This window comes from Gossypium arboreum, chromosome 7 (assembly GCF_025698485.1).
Source record: "Gossypium arboreum isolate Shixiya-1 chromosome 7, ASM2569848v2, whole genome shotgun sequence".
Lineage (NCBI taxonomy): Eukaryota > Viridiplantae > Streptophyta > Magnoliopsida > Malvales > Malvaceae > Gossypium > Gossypium arboreum.
Window position 1 is genome coordinate 927,322 of NC_069076.1, and position 23,115 is coordinate 950,436.

At 32.3% G+C, this 23,115-nt stretch overlaps 4 protein-coding genes across 8 annotated transcripts; 2 read left to right on the forward strand and 2 right to left on the reverse strand.

Annotated features, from left to right (window-relative positions):
* The first annotated feature begins 1,068 nt into the window (after positions 1 to 1,068).
* Positions 1,069 to 3,705, forward strand: LOC108478361 (receptor like protein 22-like). Its single transcript, XM_017780816.1, has 3 exons — positions 1,069 to 1,337; positions 2,060 to 2,945; positions 3,469 to 3,705. Exons 1-3 carry the CDS (start codon positions 1,069 to 1,071, stop codon positions 3,703 to 3,705), a joined length of 1,392 nt encoding a protein of 463 aa, XP_017636305.1.
* A 6,348-nt stretch (positions 3,706 to 10,053) lies between these two features.
* Positions 10,054 to 14,693, forward strand: LOC108454264 (transcription factor GTE8-like). Of its 5 annotated transcripts, none has more exons than XM_053030674.1 (12): positions 10,054 to 10,240; positions 10,502 to 10,597; positions 11,015 to 12,227; positions 12,369 to 12,417; positions 12,513 to 12,644; positions 13,121 to 13,194; positions 13,299 to 13,371; positions 13,514 to 13,591; positions 13,684 to 13,802; positions 13,876 to 13,942; positions 14,065 to 14,195; positions 14,286 to 14,693. In XM_053030674.1, the coding sequence occupies exons 3-12, from the start codon at positions 11,145 to 11,147 to the stop codon at positions 14,553 to 14,555; spliced, it is 2,076 nt and encodes a 691-aa protein (XP_052886634.1). In that variant the 5' UTR covers positions 10,054 to 10,240; positions 10,502 to 10,597; positions 11,015 to 11,144; the 3' UTR covers positions 14,556 to 14,693. The 5 variants fall into 5 exon arrangements, with proteins under 5 accessions (XP_052886634.1, XP_052886633.1, XP_017608186.1 ...); XM_053030673.1 differs by having other exon boundaries at positions 11,023 to 12,227; XM_017752697.2 differs by lacking the exon at positions 10,502 to 10,597.
* Positions 14,448 to 16,477, reverse strand: LOC108478370 (lysine histidine transporter 1-like). The gene is made up of 5 exons (XM_017780827.2): positions 16,410 to 16,477; positions 15,948 to 16,328; positions 15,483 to 15,876; positions 15,132 to 15,398; positions 14,448 to 15,021 (listed from the first exon to the last, which is right to left on the reverse strand). Exons 1-5 carry the CDS (start codon positions 16,460 to 16,462, stop codon positions 14,923 to 14,925), a joined length of 1,194 nt encoding a protein of 397 aa, XP_017636316.2. The 5' UTR covers positions 16,463 to 16,477; the 3' UTR covers positions 14,448 to 14,922.
* Positions 16,478 to 17,973: 1,496 nt separating this feature from the next.
* LOC108482476 (lysine histidine transporter 1-like) lies at positions 17,974 to 21,501 on the reverse strand. The gene is made up of 8 exons (XM_017785612.2): positions 21,290 to 21,501; positions 19,773 to 19,930; positions 19,298 to 19,681; positions 18,821 to 19,214; positions 18,631 to 18,736; positions 18,468 to 18,559; positions 18,314 to 18,382; positions 17,974 to 18,208 (listed from the first exon to the last, which is right to left on the reverse strand). Exons 1-8 carry the CDS (start codon positions 21,353 to 21,355, stop codon positions 18,110 to 18,112), a joined length of 1,368 nt encoding a protein of 455 aa, XP_017641101.1. The 5' UTR covers positions 21,356 to 21,501; the 3' UTR covers positions 17,974 to 18,109.
* Between the last annotated feature and the right edge of the window lie 1,614 nt (positions 21,502 to 23,115).

Sequence of the window (23,115 nt, forward strand, 5' to 3'; positions counted from 1 at the left end):
AAAAATATTGATATTGATCAATGAAATAACTTTTTCAATCTCATCTAGTGGAATAAGCATGAGATAAAGTTCAAAAATAGAATTAATTATCTGTGTCTCGACCTTGGGAGGCAAATTTCGATCATTGCTAGTATTTCTAGGCATTATAAAGGAAGAAGAAAAATAGGCAAAAAATAAAGAAAGATAATTAATGTAAAAGATAATAAGAAAAATAAAAGAATTAAAAATAAAATTTAAAGTTTATATGATGTGGCGCTTTAATATTGGTTAAATTTTTTTAATGAATATAACATTTTGGAGTAAATATTGAAATATAAGATTAGTTTGGGTACCACTAGTGACAACAAAATTTAAGTACCAACTTAAGAATTAAGCTTTTTTAATATATATATATATATATATATATATGAATGATTAGAAATGTAAGTGAAGTGTGCATACATTTATCACACAGTTTGGCACACACAAGTACAAAAAGAGAGGACAAAAGACCTACTAATAGAATTCAAATTTAACCTATATTTTTCGTGTTTTACCTATTTACTTTTTATCTTTAACTCTCGAATAATTATAGTTTCATTCAAGTATACTTGCCTTACCTAAAGGTAAAAAATAAATAACACAAAAGTAAAAATACAAAGCACTCACAATAATTCTCTCTTAAATGAACCAAATGTTACAATCACTTTCTCAATAATCCTACAAGTCAACTGATTATTTATAGGCTTACATGGCTTCGGTATTAAGCAAGAGAGATAAATATCATATTTACTTGTTTATTTTCACCATGTGAATTGTCCAATAACATGATGTTTTATTAAAATGATCTTTGATTATCTTTAATTGAATTGTTGAATCTTAGAAGCTATGCCAGTTCTTATATGGTTATCATAGTTCATGGGAGAAAGATTGACTAGGACTGTGTCGGTATGTGTTGCAGGATACATAAAAAGATTTACCAACACTTCAACACCAGAAAATATACTGCAAGGCACATTGCAGAAGTGATCAACGACTTTTCATTTTGACTTAACAAAGTAAAATTGAACAAATGTTTAAATCCCAACAATGGTAACTGTTTCATCTATTTCAACATTAGGCCAGCTAGAAATATTGAACAAATCAAATATTCCTTTTGGGCTTGTTCAACTCTTCATTGCTAATGTTATCCCTTTCTTTGTCTCTTTCTCCAACACATTTATGTCGTCCCCAACAGAGTTCTGCATTGCAACCTTTCCATTTCCATTAGTATTTGTTCACACCGAGTTCACATTGCTTCTTTTCATAAGACGACTTCTTGGGATGAAGGTACTGACTGTTGCAAATGGGAGGGTGTGGTGTGTGATAACAAGAAAGGCAATGTGATTGGCCTTGATCTTTGTTGTAGGGGACTAATTGGTTCTCTCCAATCAAACAGTTCCCTCTTGGCTCAACCTTACCGGCAATGATTTCGGCAACTCTGAGTCTAACTTATCTCAATCTCTCTCTCTGACACTGTACTCACTGGTCTTGTCCCACCTGAAATCTCTCTTTTGTCAGAACTAGTTTGGCTTGATCTCGGTCTGAATTATCTTTTCTTTAGGAACCATGATTTTTACATGCTTGTCCATAACCTTACAAAATTAGAAAACATGGTCCTTGACGGTATGGATTTGTCTCTAGTTGTACCTTATTCTTTCCTTAACTTGACTGTCTCATTGAAGCATTCTTTTCAACTGTCATTTGCAAGGAAATTTCCAACCCAGGTTTTCCATCTTCCATATCTTCAAAACATCATTTAAAAAAGTAATCCAAATCTCATTGTTTATCTACCAGAAACAAATTGGAGCAATCCCCTTAGTTTGTTGGATATTTCATGGACAAGGTTTTCAAAAGGGTTATCCGGCACAATTGGTAATCTTAAACACTTGAAAACACTTAAACCTTTATCGTTGTGATTTTATGGGGTCATCAGTACTTGGAAACCTCACAAAAATCACCCTCTTGGATATCTCAGGCAACATGTTTCAAGGGCAAATTCCAGATGTTTTACATGGATTTTTCCTTTTAACAATTTCAGCGGTGTCTTGCTATCATCAGCATTTAATATCACCAGCCTTACTTTCATGGACTTCTCTGGGAATTTCTCTCAGGGTACCCTTCCCAACAACATAAGTGGACTTTCGTATCTTGACTTATATGCAAACTTGCTTAGTGGTAGAGTACCAGGTTGGTTGTTTAGTCTACCATCTTTGGAGTATCTAGACCTCAGCTCTAACAAACTTAATGGTCCCATTGACACAATTCCAAGTTCTTTCTTTGACTTCATGAACCTTACTTTTCTTGACCTTTCATCTAATAACTTGAGTGGAAATATCAAGTCATGCATGCATGTGAAGCTTAGGAATCTAAGGTCGCTTGATCTTTTATTTAACAACTTACCATCATTAACTAGGTGTAGTAATGATGTCAATTCTACCCTACCCATGATAATTGAGTTCCATTTCTCTTCTTGCAACATGCACCGTTTCGCAAGCTTCTTGAATGTATCCAAGCACTTGCAAGTTTTAGATCTTTCTAATAACCAAATTCAAGCAGAAGGATGGGAGGACTTGGTCACTTTGAACCTTTCTATGAACTTCTTGTCTAGCGTTGAGCAAATTCCAAGGAAGCATCTGTTTATTCTGGACCTTCGCTCCAATTCACTTCAAGGACCACTTCCAACTCCACCACAGGAACTAAGTTATTTCTTAATCTCAAACAAGGAGTTGGTGGGAGAAATCTCTTCCAAGAGTTGCAATTTGAGTTTTCTTCATTCTGTACTTGACTTGTCTAAAAACAAGTTGGGTGGAACTATTCCAGATTGTTTTGGGACTTTTAGCGACCAGCTGTCAGTGATTGTTTTGAGAACACTTAGTCTCAGTGTTAACCAACTTGAAGGATCAATTCCACAGTCATTGCTACAGGTTGAAAGTTTTAGATTTGGGCAACAACAACATAAATGATACATTTCCACGCTTCCAAATTTGCAAGTTCTAATAGATTCCATGGTAACATACAAAATTTCAATGAAACATTTTCCTTCAGCAGCCTTCGAATGATTGATCATTCAATGGTCACATCCCACCTGAGCTATTTGAAAATTTAAAATCAATGGAAGAAATTCAGATAGACAAAAGTGGTTCAAAGTACATGGTAGGAGATTATCATCAAGGCTCTGTAATTCTAACAATGAAAGGGTCAGATTTCAAACTTTTTTCACAGTTATTGATTTTTCAAGCAACCATTTCAAGGGGTCGATTCCTAAAAAAGTTGGAGAACTTAACTCACTCATACTGCTCAATTTCTCACACAATAGCTTAGCAAGTAACATCCCACCATCACTTGGAAAATTGGCAACACTTGAATCCTTGGATTTCTCGTCAAACAAGATTCAAGGAAGAACCCAGTGCAGTTAACTGACTTGACATTTTCTCATAACAATCCCAGTGCAGTTTCGATGCTTTCTCAAATGATTCCTTCGATGGCAACTCCGGACTAAGTGGATTTCCGTTGTCAAAGAAATATGGCAACGATCAGGAACCAGAATCACTTCGATCAACAGTTGCTGATAAATTTGAAACAACACTTATTTGGAAAATGGCAGCAATGGGTTATGGAAGTAGAGTAGTGCTTAGATTGAATATGGGATACATAGTTTTCACAACTGAGAGACCTGTTGGCTAGTGAAGATAATCAAGCGAAACCCACAAAAGAGAAGAAAGATCCATTGAAATGGAAGGAACAAGAATTAGCAGTGGATGATATAGGGTTTGCTTCTAGCATCTTTTCCATATATTCTACTTATAAGCAAAGTTTCATGCATGATTTTCAATTATTACATGAAAAAGAAATATCCATTCCAAAGCCATATGCTCTCAATTATAGATATAAAAAATCACTATTTTCTTTTTTTTTTTGTTGTTGTTGTAAATGCCAGAAAAATTAATTCTTTAGTCGGGATCGAATTTCTGATCATCCCTTACCCAAGATGAACTTGTACCTTATGAGCAAAGGATGTTACATTTGAACACTAACGCTCTATAACATGAAAATCAATTTTAAAACTTTGTTTTAAATATAATTAGACTCATTTGAAGCTGATTAGTTCATTTTCAAGTCTCTTTTAAAGTTTGGTTATAAACAAAAATCATTCGGGGCTTCATCAGGTCAGTAAGGGAAAACAGAGTTAATATTGCGACACTAGGAAATGGATGTCGCGACAATGAAAGCAGTATGCTCAATATCGTAACACTGGCTTTGGATGTTGTGACATTGGTTGATGTCGTGAAATCGAAGACAAATTACTCTACTTCATGTCTAATGTCGTGACACCAAAAGTTAGATGTTGCGACACCGGAGACAAATTGCGAAAAACACCTAAAACTAAGTCAAAATCACCTTCAAACATTTTATATCATATTTAAATGCTTTTAAGACTAAAATTATATTAATTTAACATTCAAAAACTCCATATAACTGATAAGTATATCCATCTAAAGAAGTTCATCCTAAGGTACAAAATTATATTTAGCATGCATGATATAGTTTTAGAACCACACGTGTAATAGCTCAATTTGCAGTAGTGCCAGAAAAAGCAATCTTGAAATCCTATTTTCATAAATCGGGTCAAAAAATATTAAATTAAAATATTTACAGAGTTGGTATAAAATTTATTAAAGTTTAGTCTTTCAATTTTGTCTATTAATTGTTCAACTAAGGTATAATGATTAAATTGTAAAAGTCCAATCCCTATAGGTTTTTAATTGGCCAAAGATTTAGAGACTTATTTGACAATTAAACCATTTTTTAATAAGTGATAGTGGATGACAATGGATTATACACTAAAGTGTGATTAATAAATTAATTACGTTAATAAACTAATATTAATTTAAGTTTAATTATACTATATATATACATAAATTAAATGGAAAGAAAGAGAATTTTTCATCATCTTCTTCTTCTTACCCGAAACTTCAAGAAAAGAAAATAAGAAACACATTCTAAGAGTTTCAACATTCGATCCCTCAATTGGTATGTATTTTAAAGTCATTTTCTTATAATTTTTATGTTTTTGACGCTATGAGAGCTTGATTTAGTTAGCCCATGTACCAATTTATAAAACTATTAAAGTTTTTGAAAGTTACCATTGTTGGTTTCTTGAATAAATTGGTGTTAAATTGTTAGATTTTAAGCTTAGATGTGAAAAGGATTAAATTCTAATGTTTAATTGTTAGTTTTGAATAAAAGGGCTAAAGTAAATAAATCGTGAAATTGATACGAATTTTTTGTAATAATAGACAGTAGAGGGTCTATGGTGGATGTAATTGATATCAGGTTTAGAATCGAAGCTCAAAATTGAAAGATATGATTATTTCAGTTTTAGGGACTAAATTGAATAAAATGTAAAACTTTGGGGTATTATAAAAATGAAATTATATAGGTTCATACATATTATGGAATAACATAAAAGTGTTTGGTTTTGATAATTTTTTTAAAATAATTGCATAAATCGAGAATTGCGTCAAACTAGAGATAATCGGGGAAAAGTCAAAATTATTGACTAGTCCATGCAAATTCAACTTGTTTGCTATTTTGACCAAGTAACTTCATATGGTATAAATGTATTTAAATGATTTGTGTATTTATGCTTGGTTGTGAATTAATTGTGGTAATTGGTATAAATGTGTGTTTTGGACTAAATTGTAAAGAAATGTTAATTTATGTAATAGGTGCCCAACTGAACTTGGTAAAAGTTAGCATATGATTTACATGCCAATAGGGTTTTGTATGGAAACTTGTATGGATTGATTACAGATGTTACCAAGATTCAACATTTGTTACAGACTTGAAGATACATGTGACACAAGTTTAGCATGGACTAGTAACCTAATGTGGTTTTAAAGGTTTAGCCCAGACGGGTAACCTGACATGTATTTATTCAGCTCGAACAAGAAATTAGACCTGTCGTTATAAAGGTTTAACTTGGACTGGTAACCTAACACAATTATATATTCATGTTGGACGAGCAATTGATGTAACAAAGATACTTGTGTATCCAAATTCATTTACTAGGGTTCATTGGGCGAAACGGTTAAGGTGAAAATGAAAAGGCAAAATTAAATGATATGATCTTGATATCCAAATGAACAATTGGACTGGTCAATTGGAGTTGGGAGTAGTGCCTATAAGATCTCTAACATAATTAGGCTAGAAATCGTCGTAATGCCTATTCCAGTAAATAATCACCAGGCATGTCCAAGATTCTTGTTTTTGGGGTTTGGAGAGTGACGGTAATTTTTCGTTAGGCTCAACTTATGTTATTCTTGCTATTCTAGAAAATCAACCAGATATGAAAGCTAACTTGCCCATAATGCATTAGATTCTTTATTTGGTTGGTTAACTTGAAACAGTTGAATACGAACCAAGTTTGATTTCAGAAATTGGTGACTGATAATGTAGCTTGCTTAATGTGTGGTGATTCAAGGGCAGCATCCATAGAGTCCCAAAATTAACCCGAAGTTATTTCGAAGGAGAAGAAATAGTTCGACTCGAAAGCTCTAGACCGAATCCTATGGCTTGGGCAGTAAGCAATATGCTTCTTGAAACCTAAAAACATGAAAACAACACGTATAATGATTAAAATGAAAATGGGAGGATATCGACACAAAAATGGATAGCTCTGGCGAGGAAACGAAGTGAAAAGGCAAGGTTTAAAAGAATGGAAGAGAAGGAAGGAAGGGTTTAGGATTTTAGAGGAGGAGAGATTCTAAGGTTGCATTTTGTGCTGCGAAAATTAAAGAAAAATTTTGGGTTATTTTTTAACTAATAAAGCCCGAAAAATATTGCATTTTAGGAAGATAATTCAATTTGTTTTTGTTTATGGAAATAAGGAATTTCTTTGAGATGGTTTTAAGGCTCTTCTAGCTTTTTCTTTCTCGGCCCAATAACAAAAGAAAGCCCAATTTGTCTTTATGGAAATATATATATTTAGGCTTAACCCACAAATTGGTACTTAAGGTATACTCATTTTCTCATATTGATATATAAACTTTTCTTTTGGTCGCAAGTAATACCTAAACTATGTTTTTTTTTTCTACCAAGTCGGTACATTCGTTAGTCAAACCGTTAAGTCGGTATCTAAAAGAGGCTTAATCAACAAATTGGTAACTAAACTATGTTTTTTTTCCTGTTTTGGTACCAATTTTTTTTGTCACAAGTGGTCACTAAATTATTTTTTTCCAAGTCAATATCTCTACTAGTTCAATCGTTAGTTAAACTGTTAAATTTATTTAAAAAAAATAACCAATTAAAATTTGACGTATGGCAAAAAAAAGGCAAAAAAGTATTATTTTATCTTATATTTTTTTCTCCAAAACTAGACCGATGGTTGAACAAGTCAAACCACCAATTCTTGGTTTGACCAGTTTGTCTGGTTCAATAAAAATAAATTATTAAAACATTCATAAAAATAAAATATTTAAAAAATAGAGAAAACCGATTCACTTGGTTGTTTAGCTTGGTTCAATTGGTTTGTATCAGTTTGTAGGTTAATTGGTTCAACTCTTATCTTTAGATCAGTACTCCAATCGTTTCCTAGTCTAGTTCTAAAAATATTGATTTTGATTGATGAAATAACTTTTTCGATCTCATCAAGTAGAGAAAACAGGCAATGAAGTTCGAAAATAGAATTAATCGTCAGTGTCTCGATCTCGAGATGGCAAATTTTGAACATTATTAGTATTGCTAGACATTATAAAGAAAGAAGAAAATAATAAAGAAAGATAATTAAAGTAAAAGACAATAAGAAAAATAAAAGAACTAAAAAATAAATTTTAAAGTTTGTATGATGTGGCAATTTAAATATTGGTTGGAATTCTTTTAACAAATATAACATTTTGGTTTAAATTAGGTAACATAAGGTTAGTTTAGGTACCACTAGTGACAAAAAAGTTTACTAACAATTTGAGAAAAAGAGTATAGTTTAAGTACTAATTTGTGGGTTAAGTCCCTTTTAAAATAGATTTAACAGTTTGACTAACGAATGTACTAACTTAGGAAAAAAAATAGTTTAGGTACCACTTGTGATTGAAAAAAAGAAGTTTAGTTATCAAGATAAAAAAAATGGTATAATTTAAGTACCAATTTATGGATTAAGTCTTTTTTAATATATAAATATATATACATATTAAAAATGTAAGTGAAGTGTGCACGTTTTTATTACACAATTTGGCACACACAAATATAGAAAGAGAGGACAAACGATTTGTTAATACAATTCAGACTTAACCAATATTTGCAATGCCTTATCTAATTATTTAGAGAAAAATTCTCACTATCCAATTAAAGATTTCAACTCAATTTATTCTAATTTCAGGATAATTATAGCCTCACTCAAATACACTTACCATGAATTTTCTCCGACTCACCTTACCTAAAGGGAGAAAATAAATAATCCTTTCGTAAAAGAACCAAATAGAACAATCATTCTCTCAATAATCTTACAAGTAAATTGATAATTTATAAGCTTACAAGACTTCGATATTAAACAAGAAATGGGATAAATATCATATCTATTTATTTATTTTCATCATGTCAATTGTCCAACAAGATAGTTTTTTATTAAAATGAAAATAAATATTAAATTAAAGATAATATAAATATTTTTAAAAATATTTAAATACAATATGGAGGAGTGTAAGTTATATATATTTTTAAATATTTAATGAACTTGGAATTATTAGTGAGTTTGGATGGACGGTGGGGTGCAGTGCGATGAGTTTAGCTTTTTTTTTTGTCTCACGCTACAGTTACAATATCTAATCTCACAGTCGTCGATGTTTTTACACTAATCGCAGGTAAATGTACCTTCCATCCAAACTCATCCAAGTTATATATATAAACAAAAATAGGGCAAACTACATTATTTAGTCACTAAAATATAAGTAGTTTTTTTGTTTTGATCACTCAACTAAATAAAGGTATAATTTGGCCACTAAAGTTTTCAATATTATATTTTAATTATCTGATTGTTAAGTGACACTTTTTAGATGGTGTAATAATCATTTTAATTCTTAATTTTTATACCTCTTTATCAATTTGATCCCGATTATATATAAAATGATAAAAATAAAATAAAAATAAAAATAAAAATAAAAATAAAAATCAAAGTAGATACAAATTTCAAATATTGATAAAGTGAGAGAAAATGAGGAAAATTGTTTTAAACCTCTAATTTTTCTCTTTGTGTTATCTATATAGAAATCGTCAATACTTATTCTTTAAAAAAGCACGAAAAAAAGTAAAAATATTATGCAAAATTATTGGTTCTATGTTTTTTACCTCTTTCGTTTCTTGACATAGCTTTTTCGTTATAGGAAAATAAAAATCTAATGTAATTTGTTTTTAGAATTTGAGTTTTGACAAATAATTTAAATGAATGGAAAATTTGAATTGAGTTTAGACAAGAAAATTTTATGGTATATGTTGTATCTTTTGGCTAAAAAAAATGACATTATAGTTAATTTCACAGGCCTCTATAATATCAGTTCTAAATGTTCTCAAAGGTATGAAACTTGACTTGAATATATTACTAATTTGATTTGAGAAACATTGAGGAAGCATGTAATGATCTAATTTTTGTTCTATTTTTATTTTTATTGAATTTTATTGAATTATAATTTTATTTATTTTTCATACATATTAGTTATTCAACAACAACGTTTTCGAGATTTTATTTTTCTAGATTTTTTCTAGAATTTTATATTTTTAAATAATTTTAAGGTTTTTTTTTTGGTGAATTAATGTGAAATTGACAGAAGAATATAAAAACAGGTGACTAAAATTATTAGTATACCAATTAAAAAAGTGACAGTTAACAGTCGGGTGACCAAAAATAATTTTAAAAATTTTAGTGATCGAATTATAATTTTTTTTAGCTAAATGAGCAAAATAAAAATTTAACTATAGTTTAGTGACTAATATGTAATTTACCCCTAATTTTTTGAACCCTCGCTAATAGTTTTTAGCGACCCAAATTTTCAAATTTTGCATTAAAATATATTAGTTATTATTTTATCAAAAAATCAACCATTAAAGCTCTAGGGTTTCTTGAGATAGGGCTTTCTCTTATTTACTTTTGTTTATATCCTTTGATTCGTTGCCGGAAAGACAAGAGAATTGACGACAGGGTTTTCGAGATTCGAGGAACAGTGGCAGATTGGTAAGTTTTATTGGGTTTAGATTTTTTTCTTTTTGAAACCGGGTTCGGGTTTTCTTTTTTTTTTGGGTTGATTGGAGCGTGATTTTGGGTTAGGGTTTTGTTGTATCCATGTAAGGATTTGAGCTTTGAACTAGTAATTGCTACTGTAAATTTTCAAATTCGAATCAGTTCAATTAACTTCTCTTTATCTTGCAATTAATTTTCAAATACGAACCAGTTCAATTAACTGCATCAATCGTGTTTTCTTTTTCGTGTTTTTAGGGTTTAACCTGGTGAATATGGGATTTTTAAAGATGCGGATTTTTAAAACATGGTAAACAATATGGTCGAAGAACTTCGGGATTTGGGTATATGCATGTAAGAGCTAATCTAAGTTAACTATTAATAAGTTGAATTAAATATCATATTGTTTGTAAATATATAAATCTGGGTGTATTCACTGTGGAATTTTATTGATGTTCTCTTGGGTTTAAAATGGTGAATTTGAGTCTTTCAAAAGAGGGTGTAGTTCAAAAAGTGAACGAAATGGTTAAGTTTTTAGTAGTGAGGTGGTCGTGAATAAGAGTTTATCTATTTTGCTCGAAACTACTATCAAACTTTAAACTACTATCAAACTTTACTTCAATAGTTGATTTAAGGGCAGTGTGTAAAGTTAGTCCAGAAATCTGATGGGATAATTTTGCTCCCATGGTTTAATATATGCATTTTGATTAAAACAAGTAGCATCTTTATATTGAATAAAGGGAAGTAAATTTGGCTAAGATATTGGCAAAGAGTGATAGGTTTGCGGGAGGTACTATTTGGGCCATGTGAGCCTCTTGGTGAATCCGAAGGAGCTGGTAGCTCAGGACAAAATTGATACTTAGATAACTGCTTCAGAATATCCAAGTGCACCAACAAGGAAATGTATCAGTTTGACTCTGATAAACATGACACTTTTGGTGTCCCTATACAAGTGCTTTCCCTTTCAAACATGTCGCATTCTAAAAGAAAGGGTTTGATACATTGTTTGAGGCGTGAACTGGAGCAGATACAGATGCTTCAGAAGAAAGTTGAGTTGCTAAGGACAAATGGGGTTACTGTGTCATCTTCCAGTGATATTCTTAGTTGTAGCAATGTGCAAAGTTTACCTCGTGTTAAGGATATTCAGAAATTGCCCATGATGGCTTCTGAGAAGGGGAAGAAAGGAAATCCTCGGAATGGTAAGGCACGTGAGTTGATTCGGGGTTCTTCAGGAAAATTTAAGTCTGCAAAGCATGGTTCTGAAGCAAATACTGCAAATATTTTCTTGATGAAGCAATGCGAGGGTTTGCTGAAACGGTTGATGGGGCATCAATATGGGTGGGTCTTCAATGAACCTGTAGATGTAGTGAAGTTGAATATTCCGGATTACTTCAATGTTATAAAGCACCCGATGGATCTAGGAACAATTAAAAAAAAGATTGATTCAGGCGGGTATGCAAGCCCCTTGCAGTTTTATGCTGATATGAGGCTTACATTCAGCAATGCAATGACCTATAACCCCCCTGGAAACGATGTCCATGTTATGGCTGATACCCTTAACAAATTTTTTGAAGTGAGGTGGAAAAATATCGAGAAGAAGCTGCCTGCTATTGGTGCCCAGTTGAGTCAAAGCAAAGCTCCTGCTGAGGGCATAGAAACTTCTAAAACAGTACTTCCTGCTAAAAAGAGGAAGACGACCTCTGTCACCCAACAAGTTATACTGGAGCCTGTGAAGAGAATGACAGATGAGGAAAAACACAAGCTAGGTGTAGAGCTGGAGTCTTTACTCACTGAAATGCCGATGCATATCATTGATTTCTTGAGGGAGCACAGTTCAAATGGAAGGGAGTCTGAAGAGGAAGAAATTGAGATTGATATTGACGACCTCAGTGATGATACCTTGTTCACATTGCGGAAACTTTTAGATGAGTATTTACAAGAGAAAAATAATAACAAATCAACAGCTGAACCTTGTAAAATTCAGGTACATAACCATATAAAGGCTGACAAATCAGTATAATTGCTTGCCATTGATGGTTTGAAGTAGTATATATTTGTGAAGTGGTTACCTACATCTAGATCTTATTTTTTTGTTTGCTTTCTGGGAAATTTTTTCCTGATACAGCAATTGAACAAATCTGGACCGAGTAGTTCACCAATGCAACAATGCAGAGGTAATCTTTCAAATCCTTGTGCTCAATATCCCACCTTCTAAGCAATGTTTGAAGAATTCCTTCTGACTTTCTCTGTTTATCTTTTGCATTTGCAGGGGATGACCAGGCTAATGAGGTTGTTGACATTAGGGGAAATGAGCCTCCTTTGTCAAGCTATCCACCTAAGGAGATAGAGAATGATATCGGCAATAGAAGCATTAAGTCTTTCAATTCTGGAAGCTCTAGAGGTAGTTGGATATTTGTAACTTTTTTTTGCCTAAATCTTGTTAAATGATGAATCTTGTGTTGACCACATTCTTTTGGATCCGATTTATCAGTTCTCTATGCTATGCTGTCATTTACCTGGCAACCCACATTCTTTTAGAAGCTGTTTGGCAAAGATTGGGTTCTTGACATTTATGCTTCCATACCATACCTGCTAATGTAGTTGCTTTTGGCTAAACGTTCTAAATGGATTAGGGATAGGGAAACTTGTTTAGGATAATAACAATTTCTTGACCCCCCATATGGTAAATTAGTTGCCTTTGTGAATTAGCTTCTCTTTTTCTTTGGAAGTTTGGATATTGCTAGTATTATTCAAGTTGATTTCTTCTGTTTCTCCTGTTGTTTACTGGTTAATTTTTCCCAAATCATGTTCAGCACAAGCTTTTCTTATGTAGCCAAATACCTTTTCCATGACTGGTTTCTTTTGTATTCTTTGCAGATTCTGACTCTGGCAGTTCCTCTGACAGTGAATCTGGTGCTGCTAAAGCTTCAAGTCCGGTGGGTGCACCTAAGGTGTTGTAAAATGATAATATTAGATTCTTGCATCTTATCTTGAGGGGTTTCCTAGTGGGCTGGATTACTTTCTAACTTGCATCTTACTTCGCATTATTCTTAAGGTATTGGAAGCTGTAGATTCCGGAAATCAATTAGATGAAAAGACAAGTGCTGATAATCCTCTTGATAGGAATAGTGAGTACCTTAAATTTATAATATTTCTGCGTTCCATTAGTTTCAGAAAAGAAATATTCTTAATTCTTATTTGAATAGCAACGCCATGAAATTATAAATGTTCTTTTACATGTAAGCATTGTTAATCCATGGTCTCTTGTAGAATGCAATGGGTTCGATCAGCTTGAGCAGACTTCTCAAGCAAAGTCAAGTTCTGTCGAGTCAGATTGTCACCAAGATGGTAAGATCCATAAAAATCATGGACGGGTTTTTTTCTTTTTAAAAAAGAATTGGTTTAAAGTTGTCTCACTGTTTATCCATTTAAAAATATAGGGGACAGTGCTCCAAATGAGAGACCAGTTTCACCTGAGAAACGCTACAGGGCTGCTATATTGAAGAATCGATTTGCTGATACCATTCTAAAAGCTCGAGAGAAAGCACTTACTACGCAGGTTAGTTGTAAACTTTGGTTTAGTCTAAACCTATTGTATGCCTATATCTTAAGCATTTTGTACTCTGGATCAGGGGGAGAAGGGGGACCCTGAGAAATTGCGTCGTGAGAGAGAGGAACTTGAATATCAAAGGAAGAAAGGTTTGAACTTCAATCTTGTCTTTTCGGATTTCCAAAATGCTGATGTATATGATTTCAATAAGGGCAAGTTTGGCTGTTTATATTTTGCGCTTCTAAGCAACAATTATGTTAATGTTGGCCAGAAAAGGCACGGTTGCAAGCAGAAGCCAAAGCTGCTGAAGATGCTCAAAGACAAGCTGAAGCAGAAGCTGCAGCAGAGGCTAGACGGAAGAGAGAGCTTGAGAGGGATGCAGCACGACAGGCATTGCTAAAGGTAGAGGAAAGCATTATATTAACCTTTTCATAATTTGCCATTCTTGTCTCATTATGGACTTATAACCCACATTTTTCTGGTTTTCTGTAGATGGAAAAGACTGTTGAAATCAATGAGAATTCCAGGTTTCTTGAGGACTTAGAAATGCTTAGAGCTGCCCCTGCTGAGCATTTGCCAAGCTCGGTAGATGAAACAAGCCCAGATCATTCACAGGATGGCTTTGGTAGTTTCAAGTTTGGGAGCAACAACCCGTTGGAACAACTCGGTTTGTACATGAAAGAGGATGAAGAGGAAGAAGAAGGTGAACCATCTAACGTTCCAAATCCCTTAAATGATCCGGAAGAGGGAGAAATAGATTGAACTCCACTCTATTTGAAACTAGGTGAGGGAAAAAGAAGAAAATAGAGAAAATGTACAGTAAGTGAACAATCACCATTACTGACCATTGCCAAACATGAAAACACACTTGAAACTACCCATCGACTGTTGTGAATCAAATCCTTGTTCATATAAAAAAAAACTAACAATAAAAAACACACAACTACACCAAAACAGCTAATTAACTATTGACAGGCGATAGACAGGAAGAAAGCTGAAACTAGAGTTGTTTATGCCATGAAAACATTAATGGTTCCCCATTTGCCAACCAGTGGAGATCGCAAGGTCCCTCCGTTTCCCTTATTTCATATAAACATATATAGATATGTATGACATTTCCAGAAACAATTCAAGAGTAGAAATGATAGTCTTTAGCATTAATGATGATATTCCTCAAACCTCCAATTGGCGATAGAGTCATTAGCAGAAGGCCAAGTATGATACAGATCTGAAATCAAACAAAAACAAAACGTATATTATATGACAATGTTTTAAAGAAACTTGTGCTTTGTGTGTGAATGTATGTGTCCAGAAACAGATGTGTTGTTGAAAATATACCCAGTTTGTACACCAAGATAGGCTGAACTTCTTTGGCTTGTAAATGGCAAGCCACATGATGCAGGGTAGAAAATAAGTGGTAGGTGCAAAAGCAAATCCTCCAAAGAATCCAAGAAGGCCCCCAAAGAAAGGAAATGTAATGGCTACAAACATTGTTGCAGCAACGTAAAAATTGCGGACAATGAATCGAAGCGTTCGAGTTGGTCTAAAATGCATTTTCTTTACCAACACGGTTTCGATCATGTCGAAAACAGGCATGGCATATAGCTGCATTTACACAAAAAAAACAATGAAACAAAACACCAATGTAGGACACTGTGTAACGCATTAAAAACAGAACAAATTCCAGACCTGATAGCTTCCAATCACATGGATTACGACAAACATGTTAGCCGCAACGATTAGCCACGTCGGTTTCTCTAACGAAATGAGGATGTTGTCTTCGACATTGTTGCCAAACATGTAGTAACCGATGAGTGCAACGGGGAAATAACACAATGCTACTACAATGTATGCAATGACAACACCTCTCCACATTGGACCCTTTGAAGGCTTCTCTGGGGTAGAAGGGATTGTTGCTTGAATCTCCAACACTACATTATGTCCAGCATATGCAAAAGCCACATCCCCTAATGCCGTAAGGAAATTAAAGACGGTTCCGGTCGCGGTGCTAGCTTTGTACCCGTATTCCACGTCGGACTGTACACCCTTGTGGACGGAAGCAGTCCATGCTATAGTAGAGTAACTGCATATGTAACAAATTAAAACAATGTTTTATCCTCTAAAGTTGATTAAAATACAAAGAACATAACATACGTGAGCGACATGACCGCGGCAGCCAAAGAAACACCGGAAATAGAATTGAAGTTAGGGAGGTGAGCGAGTATGAAATGAACCGAAGCGAAAATCATGATGAAATACGAAGTCTTGATGTGTTTGTGAGGGACAACCAAGCTATGGATTTTCTCCAATGATTTTCCTCCTGTAACCATATAAACAATGTCGACCCCGACTTCGCAGATCAGTTGTTGAGGCACCACTATGTAAAGACCAAGCTTTTCACCGAAAGCATGTTGGCCAAGTTCATGGTATCTATCAAACCTTTTACCAGGTACCATTTCATGCATCTCAACCATTTGCCATAACGTGTATAGTGTAATCAGCCATGATAGGATCAAAATCACAACACCAGGACCCCTTTAATCATAGGTCAAACGTTAGTCTTTCTTCATAGCATATACATGTGTATATTTATATGTATGTATGTATGTGACATACCATCCAAGATGTGACATGGCATAAGGAAGACTAAGAACACCAGCACCAACCATGGCAGTAACATTGTGAAATGCAGCATACCACCATTTTGCATTTCTTGATGAAGTGATTGGCAGCCAATCATCAATCTCCTTTTGCTTCTTTAGTATATCTTCATCTACCTGCAAGATTATTTCATAAAATCATTTCAAAATTGAATTCCAAGAACATGGTATTCATTCATAAATGGAAAACTTACAGTGCTTGGAGTTAGGGTATTATTATTGTCTTCTAGCTTTTTATGAGGAGATTCAGTCCCCATTGTTAAACCCTAATGTAAGAAGAAGATGAAGATCAAGAAACAAAAAGAAATACAAAGATATATATATATATATATATATTGATAGTATCAAAGAATATTGAAAATGACTCCAAATGTAAGGCAAACTCCGCCCAAGGCAAATTTGTAGAAAAATACCAAGTTCTTGTTTTCATTCATTTGTCTTTATACATGCAAAAAAATTCTACTATTTTTTTTATATTTAAATAATTATATCTCAAATTTAAATTTTGATATCAAAAATTATATCTCAAATTTAAATTTGACCATATTTAGAAAATAATCAAATTTTAAAAAAATGAAAAGATTTTCCAATAATTTCCTTCACTGAAAATAAGGAAACAGGTTCATAATTTTGACAGTTTCTTTCCAGATACTATCGAAGGATTTAAAGGTTATCTGAATTTATTGCCGAATACAGCATTCCATTAATTTCACAATAATACAAATCATTCTTTAATTTTAAAAGTTTTGATGAATATTTTATTTTATTTTTTCATATTTATTTTCTGATAAAAGACTTGTTTTGAAAGGGAAAATTAAATTTTTTATTTTTTATAATATGCATGTCCCACTTATGTTTCATGGTCCGGGTTTATGGTAAAGGAAATCCTTGTATGGTTGCAGCTTGGTATATAATTAGTCTCTATGTACATTTTGTGTAAATAATCTCTTCAGTTCCTCTCAATTTTGAAATTAAATAAATTAGTCTCTCAAAGTAATGTAATTTTTATTTATTTTAAAATAAGCAATTAATGACAATTAATCACAACATTAATGGTTTCTATCAATTGAACATGATTTTAATTGATATGATAATAAATTTAACTCTTAAAGTTTACACATTTTTAGAATGAAGGCCAAAATGACAAAATATATAAACACCAAAAGTTAAATTTATTATTATACTAATTAAAATTATGTACAATTAAAGAAACACATAATATCGTAATTAATTACCATTAGTTATTCACTTACAAAATTATATACAGTTAAAATTTTGTTTTTCAAATTTTCATTTTTGCTAAATACCCATTTTTGACATATATATATATATATATATATATATATATAAATTTCAAAAGAAATCAAATATATACATACAACACTCACTTTCGAATCAAAATAAAAAAACTTGGCCGGCCTTAATGTAAGCAAGATTATTTTATTATTCATGCTCTTTTCCGTTGATGGGATTTTGTACATATATATTTATATATGTATAATATATATATATATATATGCTTTTCAAACAAGTAATTAAACTTAAATATCATTACTCAAATACATCATTTATGACATAAAAATATCCCTTTTCTTTACAGGCTCATTAAAACATACTATAAAATCCCTATCAATTCATTGTGGTGAAATGAGCAATTTAAGAGTAAAATTTGTAGTCTTTGGCTTGAATTATGATTTGCCTCATCCCTCCAATTGGTGCTAAGACCATTAATAAAACACCAATCACAATGCAGAACTGGGAAAACAAAAGGAAACCCATGTGAGATCGATCGAAAGCCGATTCGGTAAAATCGAAAAAAATCAAAAAAAAAAAATGAAGTTTGGGTCAAGATTTTCTTACCCAATTAATCCACCAAGATAAGCTATACCTTCTTGGTTTCATCACAATAAGCCATATGACACAGGGGAGCTGAAGAACACACACAGAAAAAAAAAAGCATGTAAAAAATGACTTGTGATGAGAAAAATCCAAAAAATCCGAGAATGTGGCTTACATAGTATGTTGTTGGTGCATACGCGACTCCACCGAAAAACCCAAGAAGACCGCCGAAGAAAGGAAATGTAATACCGATGAACATAGTGAATGCTGCAATGAAAAACATGGGTTACTTGCACTACAAGTAAGTTTAAAAGGAATGAAGAGAGTTTTTTACTTACCAACATATGTATTACGAACGATGAATCGAAGTGTTCGAGTAGGGTTGAAATCTAGTTTCTTTACTAGTAGGGTTTCCATCATGTCGAAAACCGGCATTGCGTAGACCTGTGTAAACAAAAGTTAATCCGGAATCCAATCCAAAACAAGAAGAAGAAGAATAAGTGGTAAAAATAATTGTTCGATACGAGCCTGGTAGCTTCCGATAACATGAACAACGACAAACATGTTAGCCATTGCAATGAGCCATGCTGGTTTCTCTAATGAAATGAGGATGTTGTCTTTTACAGAATTGCCAAACATCCAATATCCGATTAAAGCGACCGGGAAATAACACAAGGCAATGATTATATACGCGACAACAACACCTTTCCACATCGGTCCTTTCGATGGTCTCTCGGGTGTAGATTGGATTGTAGCTTGAATCTCCAAAACCACATTGTGACCAGAATAAGCAAATGCTACATCACCTAAACCGCTAAGGAAGCCAAACACGGTTCCAGGTGTAGTTGTCGCTTTGTATCCGTATTGCACGTCTTCTTGAACACCCTTTGCTAATGAAGCACTCCATGCAATAGTTGAATAACTATGCGACAAAACAAAAACCAAATATGTTACCATTTTCGAACATTAACATCGATATCAACACAAATTGTGATGATAATATACCTTACAGACATGACTGCAGCCGCCAACGAGACACCCGAAATCGAGTCGAAATTTGGAAGGTGAGACAGAACAAATTCAACAGAGGCAAAAATCATGATGAAATAAGTTAATTTTATCGATTTGCAGCTACTACAGACAGTATCATGGAACTTCTTCAACGATTGTCCACCGGTAACCATATAAACGATACAGAGACTAACTTCCACAATGAGCTGTTGTGGCACAACGATATAAAGACCGAGTTTTTCGCCGAATGCATACTGTCCTAGTTCATGATATCGATCGAAACGTTTTCCCGGAACTATCTCGTGCATTTCAACCATTTGCCACAGTGTATACAAGGTAATGATCCATGAAAACACTAGAATAAACACACCAGGTCCCCTGTAAACCGAACAAAAATGTGAGATGACTCGATTCGGGTTCGGGTTCGGGTTCAGATTCAATTTTTTCGGAATGAACATTCAGAACATACCATCCGAGTTCAGACAAGGCATAGGGAAGACTAAGTACACCAGCCCCAACCATGGCAGTAACATTGTGGAAAGCTGAAAACCACCATTTTCTACTTCTTGATGAGTTAATTGGTAACCAATCATCAATCGCTTTTTGCTTTGCTGATTTTTCAACCGACTGTGATACATTAATTCACAAAAAAGTACCTTAGAAGTGCCATTTTTACATATGTTGCCAATTATTGTAAGAAAAGTCAAGCTTTTGTCTGGTCTATAATTATCTTATTACTAAAATCTAAACCATGTGGTTACATGTGAACAAGTTAAACTTGACTTTTGAGAACATCATCTGACATGTTTCTTTAATTTCAAGTTTTGATTGTGACAAATTTTAAAACACATGCAATTGACTAGTTGCAAAAAGGATATTGTAAATTAATATCTTCACTTTCTAAATATAATATATATAGTTTCAGTCAACAACCATTAATAAAATTATTCGATAAAAGTATTGTAGAGACTCTTATATTAAAAGTCAGATTGTACTTAGTTCCTCGATAAATAGGTAAACTAGTCCTATATTAAAAGTCATATGTACATCATTTTGATGTATAGAGATCAATTTTAACAAATAAATCAATTTATTCTTTAAACTAATTTATAAAGATGAATTTATTTATTTTTTTAATAGAGGAATAAAATAAAATCTGAATATTAAAAAAGCGTTGCATGATATTTTTACCAAAATTCTAGAAAAATGGTGTTTTATTCTTCTCTCAATAAGCATAGTTTAAAGTAAGGTGACGTATCAAAAAGTTAATAATATTGACATTTCTTAAGTTAAGCCTATGAAGCTAACAATACAGTACTGACTTTTCTGATGAACATTAGCCATAGATATCATGACACGCGTTGGAAATATAAACCTGTGAACCAAAATCATCTTTCTCCTCAACAAATCAGAAATAAGGCTAATCCTAGGTTTCCAAAATATAGGGTAACAACAGTTCAGGTTGGAGTTTTTTTAACATACAAAACCATAGGATCAAAGTGTTACCTTAGATAAGTGGGATTGGAGAGAAAAGAGTGAAACAAAGATATTGTTTTAATTTATGACCGTTCGGGTTCGGGTTTAGGTTCGAGTTTTATGATCAGAAAATAACAAAAATAAAAGTATTAACGTAATTTTATGAAGTTCAGATTAGAGTTCAAGTTTAATGGATAGGGAGAAAAGTAGAAGTGTTGTTCTTGTTCAAAACTATAAATTAATATATACTGAAATTTCACTTAAAATTCAAGGGTAGAAGTGTAAATGTAAAAATTTATTTTCATTTTCAAGTTCTCGTGATAGAACTGTGCTTTCATTAAAATTAGAGAGGGTTTAAAGCTTTTTTTTCTTTTTTTTTCATAAAAGAAAATATTCAGAAGAAGCAATATATGATACAGAAACAAGACAAAGACAAAAACGAAAAGAGACAAGACAAAGATTATTGCATGGCATAAAAGGAGATGTAAGAGAAATAATATAAGAACATACAGTGTTGTTGTTGTTGTACATGTTATCACCATTGTAATCAGAAGGAGGAGGTTGTTGAGTTCCCATGGTGTTGAAAACTCAAAAGAGAAAGGAAAAAGAGCAAAGGAATGAAAGGTGAAGATCCAAAGTTAAAACAAAACAAAGACAAGTTGAAGATGTGGAAAATAATCCCAACTGGTTTGGTTCTGTTTTTATAAAGGAAAAAAGGCTCCTGTAATAAAGGAAATGAGAGGAAAAGGTCCTTCAACAGTTGTTGATGGTGACTTTTTTTTTTTGTTTGACTTCACAAGTCTTTATGATGACAAAAAATAAAAATAAAAAAATTGAGGTTAAATTCTACGAACCTACGTCAGTTGTAATTATTTTAATAATAATAATAATAATAATAATAATAATTAATTAAAAAATAAATTCATGGATATATTAAACTTTAATAATTATATATTTATTAATAATTAAAATAAATTAAAATAAATAATTATAAATGGAGTCACCAATCCATTGAATTATAGAACATAAATCTATTATCATTATTATTTGTACAAATTAAGATTCATTTTCAAACAAATTTTATCTAAAAACGTGGGGAAAAAATTTCTAAATTATAGATGATTAATCCTTAATTGATAGCATGATACACTCCATGTGATTTAGTGTCCCATGTTGTTACCAAATTATCAACACTAACCAATCAAATTAAAATATAAAGATTACATGATAGAAGGACCAAAATCAGAATTTGACCCAAAAGTTTCTCCAAGTCAATAAAAAGAGTTGTTGTATCAAAATCTTGAACTTCATTAAGATTACGTGCGAAGATTAAACTTTTAACATCGTATTATAAATTAATATTAAATTTTGTCAACACTCAGCTTTTTAAAAATTAATTAAAATTTTCAACACTATATTTTTAATTCGATTTATACACCTTTTTCTCCTCTCCATATTTTTTTAGAGATTGAAATTCATTTTTTTTTAAGAGAGATGGATGAGTCATGGAATCATTTCGGTCATAACTCAAGTTAAAAAAGGGAAATTTGTTGTTCCATCATGTTATATCTGAATCAAATTATTAATTAAATATTATGCCATAATTTATTTTTAATGTGGTCCTAACAACTAATTGAATTGATTGATCCATAATTTAAGGGCAAAAACTGCTTTTCTTATTCTCCAAATGAAGGATGAAAGTGAAATTATAGATCTATCTCGTGGCGTTGAGCTTATGTGTAATTTGTATGGAAGAAAATTCGTAATTTAATAATTTATATGCAATAAATTAATAAAAATCAACGGTTTAAGTTTATGTGTTTATAAGCATGTGGACTAAGTGCTTCTCAAATTTTTGTAAAGTATGAGAATCAAATTTTGATAAATTAAAATAAAATGACTAATTTTTTAATTTTTATAAAGTATAGGGATTAAATTTAAATTAGACCAAATTATTAATAATATATTTTGTTAAAGTTGAACTTTTAGCCGCAGTTGCATTTCAAACATACATTGGTGTGTGTGCTTTTCTTGGGGAGACCTCATTCATTAAACAGATTAAAAATGAATTTCCCAACTTAACCTTTGAGAAATAGCACAAGGTTAATATTATCATGCCCTTAACAATAATATTTTGCCATCTTCCATTCTTAAGCGTATGGGAGCCAAGGGTTATAGCATAGGTACCGTCCACTAATGCTGAAATTTTTTGCATTAGGGAGTTGACTCCCATCAATCAATTTACCTTGAGCAATGAAAATCCAAGACCTTGTAGCCGTGGAATTTTCCATATTGGCAGCTAATTGAAATAGATATTATTTCATGGGAAGTAACAT

Bases quoted from the DNA above. Each gene is read 5' to 3' on its own strand.
- LOC108482476 (XM_017785612.2), bottom strand. From the start codon at position 21,355: ATGGGAACTCAACAACCTCCTCCTTCTGATTACAATGGTGATAACATG. The intron at 18,737-18,820 runs GCTCGTATCGAA...TTGTTTACACAG, and splicing joins ATGTTATCGGAAGCTACCAG to GTCTACGCAATGCCGGTTTT. The intron at 18,209-18,313 runs GTAAGAAAATCT...TTGTTTTCCCAG, and splicing joins TATCTTGGTGGATTAATTGG to TTCTGCATTGTGATTGGTGT.
- LOC108478361 (XM_017780816.1), top strand. From the start codon at position 1,069: ATGGTAACTGTTTCATCTATTTCAACATTAGGCCAGCTAGAAATATTG. The intron at 1,338-2,059 runs GTGTGTGATAAC...TAACAATTTCAG, and splicing joins GTTGCAAATGGGAGGGTGTG to CGGTGTCTTGCTATCATCAG. The intron at 2,946-3,468 runs GTTGAAAGTTTT...TAACAATCCCAG, and splicing joins TTCCACAGTCATTGCTACAG to TGCAGTTTCGATGCTTTCTC.
- LOC108478370 (XM_017780827.2), bottom strand. From the start codon at position 16,462: ATGGTTGGTGCTGGTGTTCTTAGTCTTCCTTATGCCATGTCACATCTT. The intron at 15,399-15,482 runs GTCTGGAATTTG...GTGTAAATGCAG, and splicing joins ATGTGATTGGAAGCTATCAG to CTATATGCCATGCCTGTTTT. The intron at 15,022-15,131 runs GTATATTTTCAA...GTTTGATTTCAG, and splicing joins TATCTTGGTGTACAAACTGG to ATCTGTATCATACTTGGCCT.
- LOC108454264 (XM_053030674.1), top strand. From the start codon at position 11,145: ATGTATCAGTTTGACTCTGATAAACATGACACTTTTGGTGTCCCTATA. The intron at 12,645-13,120 runs GTAGTTGGATAT...TATTCTTTGCAG, and splicing joins CAATTCTGGAAGCTCTAGAG to ATTCTGACTCTGGCAGTTCC. The intron at 13,943-14,064 runs GTTTGAACTTCA...AATGTTGGCCAG, and splicing joins TGAATATCAAAGGAAGAAAG to AAAAGGCACGGTTGCAAGCA.